The sequence below is a fragment of the Vulpes vulpes genome, chromosome 7, assembly GCF_048418805.1.
Source record: "Vulpes vulpes isolate BD-2025 chromosome 7, VulVul3, whole genome shotgun sequence".
In the NCBI taxonomy this organism is placed as follows: Eukaryota; Metazoa; Chordata; class Mammalia; order Carnivora; family Canidae; genus Vulpes; species Vulpes vulpes.
In genome coordinates this window covers 29935503-29950794 of record NC_132786.1, presented here as the reverse complement: position 1 = coordinate 29950794, position 15292 = coordinate 29935503, and the positions used below count along the sequence as shown (strand labels likewise).

General features: G+C 32.3%; 1 protein-coding gene across 1 annotated transcript in view; it reads right to left on the bottom strand.

Annotated features, from left to right (window-relative positions):
- Window positions 1–15292, bottom strand: part of LOC112916144 (A disintegrin and metallopeptidase domain 3-like) — a 107640-nt gene that overhangs the window by 29927 nt on the left and 62421 nt on the right. Inside the window, exons 11-12 of the mRNA XM_072763473.1 lie at window positions 12539–12678; window positions 6194–6380 (exon numbers count right to left, since the gene is read on the bottom strand). Of these exons, the coding sequence (XP_072619574.1) occupies window positions 6194–6380; window positions 12539–12678 (327 nt within the window). The remainder of the gene's footprint in view (window positions 1–6193; window positions 6381–12538; window positions 12679–15292) is intronic.

Genomic DNA, 15292 nt, shown 5'->3' with positions numbered 1-15292 from the left:
AAAAAAAGATAGTAATGAAATTATTTATAATTCCATGCTTAAGAAACTGAACTGTTAAAATTTTAATAGAATTTCTGTCAATCTTCTTTGTGTTCATAAATATATGCACTATAATTTAAAAAATATTTTTCCATTTATTATGTCATAAGTACTTTTTCATCTTATCAATTCTCCTCAAGTTATCATTTTGATAATATATTTATGAATGTGACAAAATAGAGGTTTCTAAATTATATTTTATTATTTAAAGGATGTGTCTATGAAAATGTTATTATTTTTAGCTCTAAGATCTTATATTAAAGATTAATTCTATAAGTTACTAAGACACAGTCCAAAAATATTAGACTATAACATACTATTATTTCCTTATTTCTATATACCTATCTGTTCAGTGAAAGAGTGATTTTTCACAAAACTGATAGTAATATTTAAAAATTAGCAAAGCGATAGGCAAAAATAACTAAGTGCTACAAGCGATAGGCAAAAATAACTACATCTGTTTCGATTTTATTATTTTCATTACCAATGTGCTATAAATTTTACAAAAATGCACGTTCTCATTTATTTTATATTTTTATGCATATATTTTATTGTACTCTGTTTATTCCCTTTATTTGTAAGCATTTTTATATGAATTATTTTAACCGTTGGCCACTAATACATCTTAAGTATGTTTCACAATTTGTCATTGACAACTTTTGTTTTGGTGCATTTTGGGTTTGTTTGTTTTGGTAACTGTTAGATTTGTGAGATTGTGAAATGGTACACTCATGCTGTCTGAGAACTATCATCTTTTTTTGTGGTTTGTTCTTGAGTTTATGGATAAAACATTCTTCCACTCTATATCCAGTAAATATGTGAGTCTTAGTGTGTGTGTGCAAAATATTTGTGTTATATATACTATGTATTCATTTATTTATTTTTATATTGAATGGTTTGAGTAGTGTGTTGTGAAAGAAGCTATAATGATGTATCTTTTTCCCAAAACAGAAGTTAAATTTATCAATTGCTTTTATAGGATAATAATTTATTCCTGATCTTCTGTAATACCTGGATTGTCATATAACATCCTCTATAAAATTAGATATAATGTCAGTGTCTTCAATTATACCAACTGTATATCAAAGTATATTTTAAAATGTTATCATATAACATATTTTAATATTTGCAGGAGTCAGATATTTTTCCATTTTTATGTTTCATTATTAAAAGAATGTATTATGCTTTATAATATAAAGCTTTTAATAAAAATTATCAAGAGTATTTCATGAAGACAGAAGATTGAACACACACTAAATATTACGGGGAAAAAAACAAAAATCAATGTCACAAAAGAGAAAGCCTCCAAAGGCTAGAATCAAAGAGAGAGCCTATAAGGAAGGGGATCTTTTGACAATATTCAATGTATAATGGAAAGCTACACTAAATGCTGGGCTTAGAAATTGATGTTCAATGCATTGTGGTTTAAAAATGGAACCCCACAATGGGCCTGAAAGTGAGAATATTAATTAATTAATTTATTTATTTATTTATTTATTTATGTTAGTTTCTTTTAAAGATTTTATTTATTTATTCATAAGAGACACAAGCAGGGGGAGAAGCAGGCTCCCTGCAGGGAGCTTGATGTGGGACTCAATCCCAGGACCCCAGAATCAGGCCCTGAGCCAAAGGCAAATGCTCAAACACTGAACCACTCAGGCATCCCTGGATGTGAGAACGTTAAAAAACAAGTAACGGTGGAATGCTATTGAAAAATTAGAGAAATAAAAAGGGTATAGATGTCCAAACTTTATCAAATGTCACTTCAATATTTAATATAATAATTTTTATCTTTATCAATTTTGATATATGTTGAAAAGTACAAAATGTTTATTTCTTAAACTCAAATTATATTTTTTTTTCATATATTCACTGGGATTATTTGATAATTTTAATTTAGACATTTTGTGGGTATTTTCCAAAATATGGATCAATCATTCAAAGTAAGGTTAAGCTGGTGATCACAGGAATCAACAACTTTCACATTTTAATTCTATTTCTATATGCCTGCAAAGGACACTTTAAGTGGATATTTTTAAAAGGTGCAACATTTACAGTAACAGGCAGGAACATGAAATATTCAGGTTTTAATTTAATTAGAGACATCCAAGAAAATGGAATAATATACCATGTTCATAGTTTGAAAATCACATTATGAATACATCACTTCCCCACAAATTCATGTATGGATTCAAAAAAGTCTCAATTCCAGCAAAGTTTTTATTTATTTTTTATTTTTTAGGGAATGTGGGTAGAAATGGAAAAATTGATTCCAAATTTTACACAGCAAAAATCTAAGATCACCAAATCTATCTTCAGAAAAAAGTAAATATGAAGACACAATTTACCTAATTTTGTGAATCAGGGTAAGAAGGGCTGGTATTGGTGTAAAGATAGATATATCGATCAATAAAACACAAACTATGTGATGAACTGTTTTTCGATAAGAGTAGCATAGTAATTCAGTGGAAAAAGGATAATTTTCCAATAAATGGGGCTAAAGAAATTAGATATACATATAGAAAAATATATTCCCTAATTCAAACTACAAAAATTACTAAAAATGGATTATAGGTATACACATAAAAGCTAATATCAATAAACTTCTAGAATACTTATTAGAAAGTTTCACAACTTTGGGATTGATAGGACACAAAATACAAAGCCATGACACATATTTGCATATGGCTAATACTAAGAATTCCAATAACTACATAAACAACACCCTCAAAATATGTAAAATATGTGAACATTCAAAAAGGAGACATAGACCTATGGATGTCTCATAACCACATGAGACACTGTTCAGTATGATTAGTCATCAGGGAAACGTGAATAAAAACTGCAGTAAAATACCAGCAGACATTGAAATGACTAACATGTAAGGGACTGGCAGCAGCAAAAGTTGGTAAGAATAAGGAACAACTAACTGCCACTCTCATACATAGATTATTGGAGTGTAAAATATTACAAGGATTTTAAAATGCAGATTGATGCTTTGTTATACATTTAATAGTGCAATTAATGGGATTTAATAGTGATATTAATGGGATTAACTTAGACTCCTCCAATCAATGGAATTAACGTAGAACTGCCTGTGATAATGTAAATGTCCTAATATTTCTTTTATCCACATCTAATTAAGTATAACATAAGTCAAATTAAAAAAAACAAAACAAAACTCAGCAAGCCAGAAGGAAAACAGTACATACTTACATATATACATACACACTACCTAGATACATCCTGAATCTTTGTGCTGAAACAAAAAACAAAGTCACAATGCCTATAAAGACAGATGGATTCTATGATCATCCAGCCAGGTGTGGAGCTAACTTGGTTTCTGAAGTTTTCAGTGATAATGAGGACAAATGGTTTTTGATCATCATTGCTGAGATTCCTGATGAGTTCCATCAGTGAGGTTGGTGGTCTTTGTAATATTAAGGAAAGCTTATTGTGGTTATTGGTCACTCACCTACACTATCAAGAAAATAAAAGTACTTTCCTTCTGCTGATAGCCATAACAATAGATAGAAAAATCCCTGTTAATAAGAACTGTTGGTTACTCTAAAATTCACTGAGATGGGGGCATTTGACGGGATCAGCACTGGGTGTTATACTATATGTTGACATATTGAACTCCAATAAAAAATATACAAAAAGTTTTAAAAAATAAAATACACCGAGAATTCTCAATGCATGAGAAAGAGAAGAAACTAGAGATATATTTAGGAAAAGCCAAATGAAATTCTAAAAATTAGCTCATCTAACATATTAGGGGGAATCAGTGCAAATTTTTCTGGATTTGAGGGTACGGAGTCACTTGGTCACTTAAGAACCAACTTCATGCTCTAAGCATCATTTATCAGTGACCACTCTGGTTAATTATATAAACATGGAAGAAGAGAATGTAAAGACTTACTGCAGCTTATTGCAGTAGGTCTTGTTAAAAGATAAACTAAGTAAAAATCAATTCAAATTGGGCAGCATCCAGTCTAGTAAAAGAAAGATCTAAGGAGTTACACAAAATGAAAGACTTAGAAGCAGAAGGGAGGAGGAATAAGGAAGTAATAAAGGCAAAAAAGTATGTTTGCTATTGCAAACTAACATTCCTTTAGGAGGTTGCAGGGGTCTATCAGGCAATAACTATTACTGATAAGGTAATTGACTGGTTTAAGATTCTATTTCTGGGAGAGTTAAAACCAATTAAGCCTAAAAAAAACAACAACAACAACAATTAAGCCTTGGTTTGATAACATGAGGCTTAGCCCAAGTGACTCCACTATGGGCCTGTTGTCTTGTTTTTAACAATCTTTACATCTATAATTAGCAGTGTCCTATCCGAGATAAATTCCCATGTTCCAATAGATGCCCTTGAAATCCAGTGGGACAAGCTACCATTTCCCTTTGGTCCACTGTGACTCTATTCCAGGTTTTAATAAAGACTAAGAGTGCCCAGATAAAATAGGCATGTAAATCAGATCAATCAGTTCATATAAACAGTGCAAACTGGCTATCAGAAGCAAAGAATCTTCTCTTGTGTTCCAGGAATAATCTCTGAAAAAAACTATTCATGAACTGAGCAATTAAGTACTCCAAATAAACACTTTTTTTTTTTTTTTGCCATAAATCTATTACTGATGTAGGATTGAGTTAGGGGGCAGACAGGACTTGTCAGGGAAAGATAAGGGAAAGGCCCAGAGTCAGGATCCTACCCATCCCAAGAAAACTGAGATAAGACAGTAAAAACAAACAAACAAACAAAAAATAAACCTGGCTCCCTAGCTCCAAAAATTAGGGAGTATCCTCCTTTAATGGCTACTAAGTAATCACAGAAATACCAGATGTAGAGAAATGTTATGGAGGAGATATTAACCAGAGAGAAGGGAACACCTTGTTTGTGCTCAGGATATTTACAAAAAAAACATCTTGTTTGTTTCAAGTCCACTATGTTTGTTCTAAATATCCACCCTGAAATGGACAAGAAATGTACCAGGTTCCCTGGTCAGTTTCCTATAAAAGATGGACTGTAAAAGCCCTCAGTGGCAACCCTGTGGGGACACCTCTCACTGTTGGGAGCTTCTCTGTATCCCTGCTTATTAAGCCTCTATCTCTGTTGTCCATGAGATTCATTCTTTGATTCCATGAGCCAACAACCGAGCTCTCCTGTATCATTACTATATTTTTAAAAACTCAACTATTTTTTTAAAAGAAATAGATTGAAATTTTGCAGCAAGTAACACATTCTGAAAATGTATGTTTGAGCTTATTAAACATTAGAACTAACCTGGCTATTGTTTTTTTATGCCTTTTGTGTATTTTTGTTCTTGTATTAGGTTTTATTACTTGATAAATTTTTTCTTGGTCCTCAGATGTGATACACATTTGTAGCTTCTGTAATGATTGGTTAAAGTAAGAACCATCTATGCTCTTAAGGTATTTCAAAGTTGTAAAATGACACATGTGAGGAAAAAATAAGCACTGTCTGGGGCTGGAGGAAGTCATGAATAGAGGCTTGCATTATATCACTGAAATAATGAATTGAAAACCATTGTTCCCAGAGTGAATAACAAATTAACAATAATTAAAATATTTTTTCCACTAATTGCCTTCAGCATATAGAAATGAGTATAGCTACTACTTTATATACCATTGTGGGAAGTTGACCAAATTTAATTTCATCAGGCAATGCTTAGAACATAGTGTTACTGTTCTGGACTTCCACAGTGATGGGTCTTGTCTGGATTATACTAATTCTTATAAAACGTGACACACTGTTAAGTGTATAGATATTCTATCACAATTGTAATGTTTTTATAATGGCCTGCACTGAACCAGTGTAGTCACTGACGGAATTCAGGAGATGACTGAGTGATGGTTATAATATTGGCTTTAACCATGTTTATGATACAGAAAAGTGGGTATTGCTACTAATGATTACACATTGAAGAAAATCTACCTCTTTAGTCCATGCTATGCTTACCCCTTACTTAAATTCTTCAAATGTTTTAAATTCAGGATGAATCGGTTATCACATGCCCCATTGTGCAGTATTTGAAAAAAGAAGTCCATTTTATATCACATCTATATTTATAAGGCTACAGAAGAAACACAAAGAAAAATCTTTAGATAAGCTATTATGTTTGTCACTAACCTCTTGACTACCACAATCACATTGTTCTGCGTTTTCCAAAATTCCATTGCCACAGAGTGAACTTGCTGTGTGGTAACCCACATTTGAAATGGTTTGATTCTGAAGACATTCAAATTCAGGCTGTGAAGCCATACGTTTAAATTCATCCATGCTGCAACTGCTAAAAAACTTTACACCATGGGAACGTCTAAAAAAAATTATATGCTTCAGATAAATGGAATACAATGTTTCAAAGAAACGCCCTTCAGTAGAGTACTATGAATTCTGTACACTTCACTTATAGAAGAGCCAAGGAGAGGATGCTTTTCTCCCCTTACATTTTTGATTAAATACCAGTTAGTTAACATATAGTGTAATATTAGTTTCATGTGCTTTTTTCCCCTAATGCAAGTCATAAATAAAAGCAATAAATCCATCTATAATTCCATAATATGGAGGAAGTTAAAATGACACGAGTTAGAATACATTAAAACTCTTAACAGCGCTTCACACACAAAAAGCTCTTTTAGGTATATCATTATTTTCATTATTATTGTCAATATAATTATTATAACAAGAAGCAATAATTACAAGAGAATGAAACATTAGGAAATTTATGTAAACTGAAGGAATAAAAGATGGCTAATTATGCTAATGAAAAGTCAGGGTTATTCTTTTGTATCAAAATCAATCAATTAACCCGTATCAACATTGAGTATATAAAATCTGTAAGTCCTAGATTCTTTTTTATTTTATTTTATATTTGTACATTTTTAAGTGCACTGCTTAATGGGCTTTTGTTTAATTTTGCAGCAATCTAAATCTTAGATAAATGATACAATATAGTTCAAAGAATAAATTTTATTTACTGAAAGTTAAAAATAATTGTCAAAAACAATCTTAATAATTTTAAGTATTTTAATGTAATGTAAGTAATTTAATTTCTTACATAGAAATGAATTTTCCTTAAGCAGGCCCTTAAAAATAAAGAAATACTGATGCTTTACTAATATCTAATCCTCAGATGCCATTCAAATTTACCTTTCATTACAATATTGGCACTTTATAGCAAGAGGATTCAGTTCAGAATCAACCATTTAGTTCTCAATATCTAGGTTTGTTTTTTAGTTTAGTTATCTACATTTCTTATTGAATTTCATAACCCTGAAAAAAGTTTTATGGTTACAGGGTGATTATTTGCTAAAGTAATCCTTTTCTGCAATTTAGGATTATAAAATGTTCTCTCATAACTACACTGAGGTTATGCATCTTGTCAACATTATTACAAAAATGTTGCTGAGTGTTTTCATTGCATATTAACAAATGGCTCACAATTTTCATTTTGAACCATGCTTTCTGATTGTATTGTTTCCTTATTTTTCTTTCTGATAGTTCATTATTAGCGTATAGAAATGCAACATTTCTTTATACTGTTTTTATATCCTGTAACTTTACTGAATTGATTTATTCTAATTTTTTGTTGTTGTTGGTCCTTAGTGTTTTCTGTATACAGTATCAGGTCATCTGCAAATACTGAGAATATTCCTTTTCCAATTTGAATGCTTTTGTTTCTTTTCTTTTCTTTTTCTTCTTTTTTTTTTTTTCCTGATTGCTGTGGCTAGGATTTCCAATACTATATTCAAAAAAAAGTGACAAGAGTGGGCATTTTAGAGGAAAAGCTTTCAGCTTTTCACCACTGAGTATGATGTTAGCTGTGGGTTTGTCTTATAAAGACCATTTATGCTATGCTCACTTTGTTTACAACTTCAGCTATCATAAATGTTGAATTTTATCAAATGCTTTTTCTGCACTAATGTGATGGTCATATGATTTTTAGCCTTCTTTGTGTTAATGGGGTGTATCACACTAATTTATAGATATTCAACCATCCTTTCATCCTAGGATAAATCGTGGTTAATCTGAGTGTATGATCTTTTAACGTATTATTGCATTTGTTTCCTGATATTTTGTTGAGAATTTTTGAATCTATGTTCATCAGGGCTTTTGGCTTGTAATATTTTTGGGAGCTCAGTGCCTTTATTTGGTTTTGGAGTTAGGGTAATGCTGGACTCCTAGAATAAGTTTGGAAGTGTTCTTTCCTCATTAATTTTTTGGAATATTTTAAGAAGTACAGGTATTAACATTTCTTTAAATGTTTGGTAACACTCACCAGATGGTGATACCATCTAGTACTGTACTTAGGATGTTTTTCTTGTTTTTATTTGTTTTACTAATTCGATTTCATTACTAGTGATAAATCTGTTCAATTTTTCTATTTCTTCTCGATTCAGTTTTGTAAGACTATTATTTGAAAGAATTTACCCATTTATTCTAGGTTGTCCAATTCATTGGCATATAATTGTTTGCAGTTTCCTAGAATTCTTTAAATTTCTCTATCAGTTGTAACTTCTCTTTCATTTCTGGTTTTATTGCAGCGTTCTTTTTTTTTTTTTTTTTTTGAAAAGTCTGGCTAAAAGTATATCAATTTTGTTATTTCAAATAATCTGCTCTTAGTTTTCTTTATCTTTTCTATTGTTTTTTAAGTATATATTTCATTTATTTCTACTCCTCTTTATTATTTACTTCTTTCTACTAACTTTAAACTTGATTAATTTGTAATTGATTTATAGTTTCATATTGTTGTGGTTGGAAAAGATGTTTGATATAACTTAACTTCTTAAATTTATTGAGACTTGCTTTGTGACCTAACATAATCTATCCTGGAGAATGTTCCCAAATGTACTTGAAAAGAATGTGTACTCTGCCAGTTTTGGATGGAAAACTCTATATATCTATTAAGTTCATCTGGTTAATATGTCATTTAAGGCCAATAGTTCTTTATTGATTTTCTGTCTAGATGATCTATCCATTGACATTTGCACGGTGTTAATGTTTCCTACTATTACTGTATTACTGTCAACTTCTCCCTTTGTGTCTGATAATATTTACTTCATGTATTTAGGTTCCCCTATGCTAAATGCATAGATATTTATAAGTGTCACATCATCTTGTTGGATTGGTCCCTTTACCATCATGTAATGACCTTTTTCTTTTTTATCTGTTATGGTTTTTGTTTTAAAGTCCATTTTGTCTGATAGAAGTTTTGCTACCTCAACTGTCTTTTCATTTCTATCTGCATGAGATATCCTTGTCCATCCCTTCATTTTCACCCTGTGTATCTTTAGATCTGAAGTTAGTTTATTGCAGGTAGCTTTTATATAGGTCTGATTTTTATTTGTCCATTTAAACACTCTATGTCTTTTGATTGGAGAATTCAGTCCATATATATATATATATATATATATATATATATATATATATGATATGTACTTACTGCCATTCTATTGATTGTTTTATGTTTTTGTAGTTCTGTTTCCTTCTTCTCTTGCTGTCTTCTGTTGGTATTTGGTGACTTCTCTTGGTGTTATATTTATGTTCCTTTCTCTTTTTTGGTTTGTAACTATTATTGGTATTTGTTTTGTGTTTACCATGAGAATCATATGTGACAACCTATATACATTGCAGCCTATTTTAAGTTGATGGTTGCTTAAGTTCAAATGTGTTCCAAAGTGCTACATTTATATTCCCCCAACATTTATTTTTGGATATCATATTTGATATCTTATTTTGTGTATACCTTGACTAATTATTACAGGTAAATGACTTTTGTCTTTTAACATTCATACTATTGTTACATAGGTGATTGACCTGCTGCCCTTACTATATATTTACCTTTACCAGTGAGATTCTTTTCATTCATAATTTTCTTATTTCTAGTTACGGCCTCTTCTTTTCCATTGAAAGAATTCTCTTAACATCTCTTGTGAGATTTGTTTGGTGTTGATGAACTTCCTTAGCTTTGTTTATCTGAGAAACTTCATCTATCCTTCAATTCTGAGTGATAACCTTGATGTGTACCATTTTTTAAAAATATTCCTTTCATCAATTTGAATATATCCTACCACTCCCTTCTGATCTGTAAATTTTTGTTGAAAAACTGGTTATGAGGATTCCCCTATACATGACTACTCATTTTTCTCTGTTTTTAAGATTCTTTAAATGTTGACACTTTGATTTTAATGTGTCTTTGCTTTCTTTGGATCAATCTTATTTGAGACTTTGTGCTTCCTGGACTTGGACGTCTATTTCCTTCCCCAGATTAGGTAAGTTCTCAGACATTATTTCTCCAAATATGCTTTCTGATCCTTTCTCTTGCTCTTCTCCTTCTGGAGCATCTATAATATGAATGCTAGTGTGGTTGATGTTACCTAGAAGTCCCTTAAAATAACCTCAATTTTAAAAATTCTTTTTTCTTTTTACTTCTCTGAGTGCTTTCCACTATCCAGGCTTCCAGATTGCTTGTCCATTCTTCTGCATCATCTAATCTGCTATTGATTACCTTAGTGTGTTTATTTCATTTATTGTATTCTTCAGCTTGATTGGTTATTTTGTTATATTTTCTATGTCTTTGTTCTCACTGTGATCACCCATTCTTCTTCTGGTTTGGTGACCACCTTTATGACTATTACTTTGAACTCTATCTAGTAGATTGACTATCTCCATTTCACTCTTTTTCTCAGGTTTTGTCTTGTTCTTTCATTTGCAATCTCTAGTGCCTAATTTGCCTCTATGTACTAGATAGTTGTCTTGAAGGAGCCTCTTTAAGCAGAAGGTGGTCCTGTGAGGCCTAGTAATGCAAACCCACTTGGACACCAAAGCCAGGTGCCCTAGGACTGCCCTCTGTATGGGCTGTGTGCATTATCCTGTTCTGGCTAGGCCATGACTGGTGTGGATTTTGGTGAGTGGGGCTCCTTCTCAGTGCATCTGTATGTGAGGTGCAGCCACAACTGCTAAAGGCACACTGGTGATTAGGGCTGGCTCTTGGCCCATCTGAGAGTCCTGGCCATGACAGACTAGGGTGCATACCAGGAGTGACAGGGTGGCAAAGCCCTGTATCGCAAATTTGAAAGTTGCTAAGAGACTAGATCTTAAAAGTTCTCATCAGAAGAAAAAAAAGACATATGTTATTCTTTATGTATGATCACAAATTTTTTTTTAATCTTAATTATTCATGAGAGACACAGAGAGAGGCAGAGATATAAGCAGAGGGAGGAGGAGGCTTCATGCAGGGAACCTGATGTGGAACTCGATCCCAGGGCCGCAGGATCACACCCTAAGCCAAAGGCAGATGCTCAATCACTGAGCCACCAAGGTGTACATATGATCACAAATGTTAACTAGTTTTCTGTTCCTTTGACTCTTCTCTCTCCTTCTGGGACTTCTATACTGTGAATAGTGGTTTGCTTGATTTGTCCAGTAAGCTCCTTATTTATCTTTATTTTTATGAAGGACACGTGTTCAGATTCTTCCTATGTTGCCCCCCTACCTACCAATAATTCTTGACATCTCCTTTTCTCTCAGTCTTAAAACACTGCTATTATTTTGAAATATCCCAGATATTCCCAAATATCACTATATTGTTCTCTGTGCTATATTTTACACTCATTTTACAAGGTAATTTTTATTATCCATACTGAATAAACCAATTAAAATATATTCCATTACATTTATTATAAAATCCCTTTTCACATCATTAATGCATGATTAAGGTCTTTCCTATATTCCTACATCACATCCTGGACTTATCCTGACTCATTCTTTAGCCTCACTCTATATAATTTTCTTTTCCTTATGTCTAAACATTCTTCTTATAGGCCCAGCTATTTTTTTTTTTCATTTTTATTCTCTCCACAAGCCTCCTTATATCAGTCTGTCAAACTTGTTACTATTCAAGTATTACTTCACTTGTTTTCACTGAAAAGTTTTCAACTCTTTAATAAACATCTTTGTTCCTTCTCTGTCAGATCCCAACATAATTATTTCCATAATTATTCCTAGACCACTTTATCAGAAAGTTTCTTCTCCTAATATTTTCTCTATTTATTTTCTTCTTGGCATCTGTCATAAACTGTTTAGATCTTATTTGTTCTTTTGTCCTTTTAAAATTTTCTGTCCCTGATGGACTAATATATTTAGGACTTATCTATCTTGTTAACCTTTTGTAAGTCAAAGTAACACAATAACCAAGACACAGTAGATGCTTATTAACAATTTGAGGGTGAATTAAATTTTACCCAGGAAGCCATCATCAACATCCACTTTCTCCCTACAACATCAGATAGAATATAGAATAAGCACATTTTCTACAATATCAGGTACTCACTTCCTTTAATAAACATTAAATAATTGCATGTTTATCTAATAAACAATTCTCTTAATCAGATTATATTGAAAGACATTATACATTAAAAATATTACAAACATTTCCCAAGGGAAGATACAGATTTAACAAAAATAAAACCTTACATTGCTTTGGCGTTCATTATGCATGTAGCTCCTGGGCAGTAACAAGTGAAGATGTCATTATTATATGTTAATCCCAGGCTAATTCCAAGCAACTGTGCTATAACAACTGAAAACGCCTCTAAAGTTATCACCTGTGGATACTAAATAAACAAAATATCAGAATTGTTATCTAAGTTGTGTATTCATCTATTTTATCTTTTCAAGTAAATGTAAATACAAATTTAAGAAAACCTAGTATACCAAAGATTATTTGCTTAAAAATTTGGAAAAAAATAGTAAATTTTGTTATTTTCTTTGAGTAATGGTATTTTTAGTCCAAATAGCATTGACAAATAACAATTAAGATCAATGAAATATTTTGACATGTTACTAATATTTATATTTTTTAAAGATTTTATTTATTCTTGAGAGACACACAGAGAGAGGCAGAGACATAGGCAGAGGGAGAAGCAGGCTCCCTGTGGGAAGCCTGATATAGGGCTCCATCCCCGGACCTGGGGATCAAAACCTGAGCCAAAGGCTCAACCACTGAGCCACCCAGCTGCCCTGACATGTTACTCATTTAAATTCTATTTTTTTTAGTTTTTTAAATTTCTTTCCTTATTTATGAGAGAGAGAGAGAGAGAGAGAGAATTTTAAGCAGCCTCCATACCCAGCATGGAGCCCAACATTGGGCTCAATCTAATGACCCTAAGATTATGGATGAGTCAAAATCAAGAGTTGGACACTTAATTAACTGAGTTACACAGGTGCCCTTAATATATTTTTTTTAATTGAGAAGAATAAGCATTGCTCCAGTAACCATATTACTTTTCAAGTGAACACTCAGAAAAAATACACAGGTTCTTAAGGCTTGACTTGGCAAATAGTATGGACTTTAGAAATAGTTTTAGGGAGGAAAAAAACAAATTAACTTTTTTCTAAAGGTGGAATACTAGGATATCTTGCAAGTAGCATTTCTTTTGTCTTAAAAAGTAAAACTTGAGAAGTAGTGATATTGGCAACACAGAAACCCCTGGCAATCAATAACCTTGGCATTATCTCCATAGTTTTGCCTTTTATGGAATGTCACAGAATAGTAATAATAATACAGTATAATACAGGATAAAACAGTTTTTAGTCTTTTCTCCAAATGGCTTCTTTCATGAACAAGCATTAGATTCCTCTATATCTTCCAATCGCTTAATGGTTCACTTCTTAAAACACTGAATGGTATTCCTTTTTATGTATTTATTCCTGTTTGTTTATCCAATGACTTATTAAAAGACATCTTGGTCCCTTCAAATTTGTGGTAATTATGAATAAAGCTGCTATAAATATTCATGTACATGATTTTATGTGGATATGATTTCAACTCATTTAAATGGCTGCCAAAGAGGACATATGCTGGATCATATGGTAAGAGTAAGAAATTGCCCAACTGACTTCTACAGTGGCCGTACCACTTTGCATTCCTATCTTCATGAATGAGAGTTTCTGTTCCTCTACATCCTCACAGCATCTGGTATTATCAGTGTTTTGCACCTTCAGTACAAATCTGAAAAGGACTGGTAAGTTACATTCTTGCCTTGTTCCTGATCTCACTGGGAAAGCATTTAGTTTCTCACCATTAAGGTTTTAGCTATAGGGTTTTTTTTAGATTTTTTTTTCTCAAGGAAGGTCCCTTCTTGATCTACTTTCTTAAATTTTGTCACAAACAGCATTGGATTTGTCAAATTCTTTTTCTGCATCTATTAATATGATCGAATAATTTTTAAAATTTATCCTATTGATGGCATTGGTCATATTAATTGATTTTCAAATGATGAACCAGCCTTACCTATAAATTCTGGGTAGAGATATCAACAGGAGATATAAACTATTATAAAAAAATTCCAGGGACACTTGGGTGGCTCAGCTGTTGAGCATCTGCCTTCAGCTCAGGATGTGATCCCAGGTTCTAGAATTGAGTCCTGCTTTGGGCTGAGGGGGGGCTGCTTCTCCCTCTGCCTACCTCTCTCTGTCTGCCCCTCTCTCTCTTTGCTCTCTCATGAATAAATAAAATCTTTTAAAAAAATTCTAGACCCAAAAAGTACAATAAATGAACTTAAAAATTCACTGGAGGTACTCAAAATCAGATTTGATAGGGCAGATGAAGGAATCAGATCTGAAGGCTGATCATTTGAAATCATCCAGTCATAGAAATAAAAGAAAAAAGAATTAAGAATACAAAAATAGCCTACTGACATCAACAAGCAGATTAATGTATGCATTATAAGAGTCTCAGAAAGAGAAGAGAGAAAGAAAAGGACAGAGTTTATTTGGAGAAAGAATGGCCACAAACTTCAGAAATCTTTTTTGTAAAAGAAGCTCAATAAATTCCAATCAGGATAAACCTAAAAAGATTCACAAAGATTCCCATTAGTCAAAGACAGGAAGAATCCTGAAAGCAGCAAGACAAAAGTGACAAATATAGTAACATGCATTATTGTAATTTTGGTGGATAGAATTGGAAGACAAATACTGAAAAACAAAACAAATCCTATAATCTGTGTAATAGAACTACGGAGGATAGAGACACATGGGTGGCTCAGCAGTTGAGCGTCTGCCTTCGGCTCAGGGCATGATCCTGGAGTCCTGGGATCAAGTCCCAATCGGGCTCCCTGCATGGAGCCTGCTTCTCTCTCTGCCTGTGTGTCTGCCTCTCTCTCTGTGTCTCTCATAAATAAATAAATAAATAAATAAATAAATAAATAAATAAATAAATAAAATCTT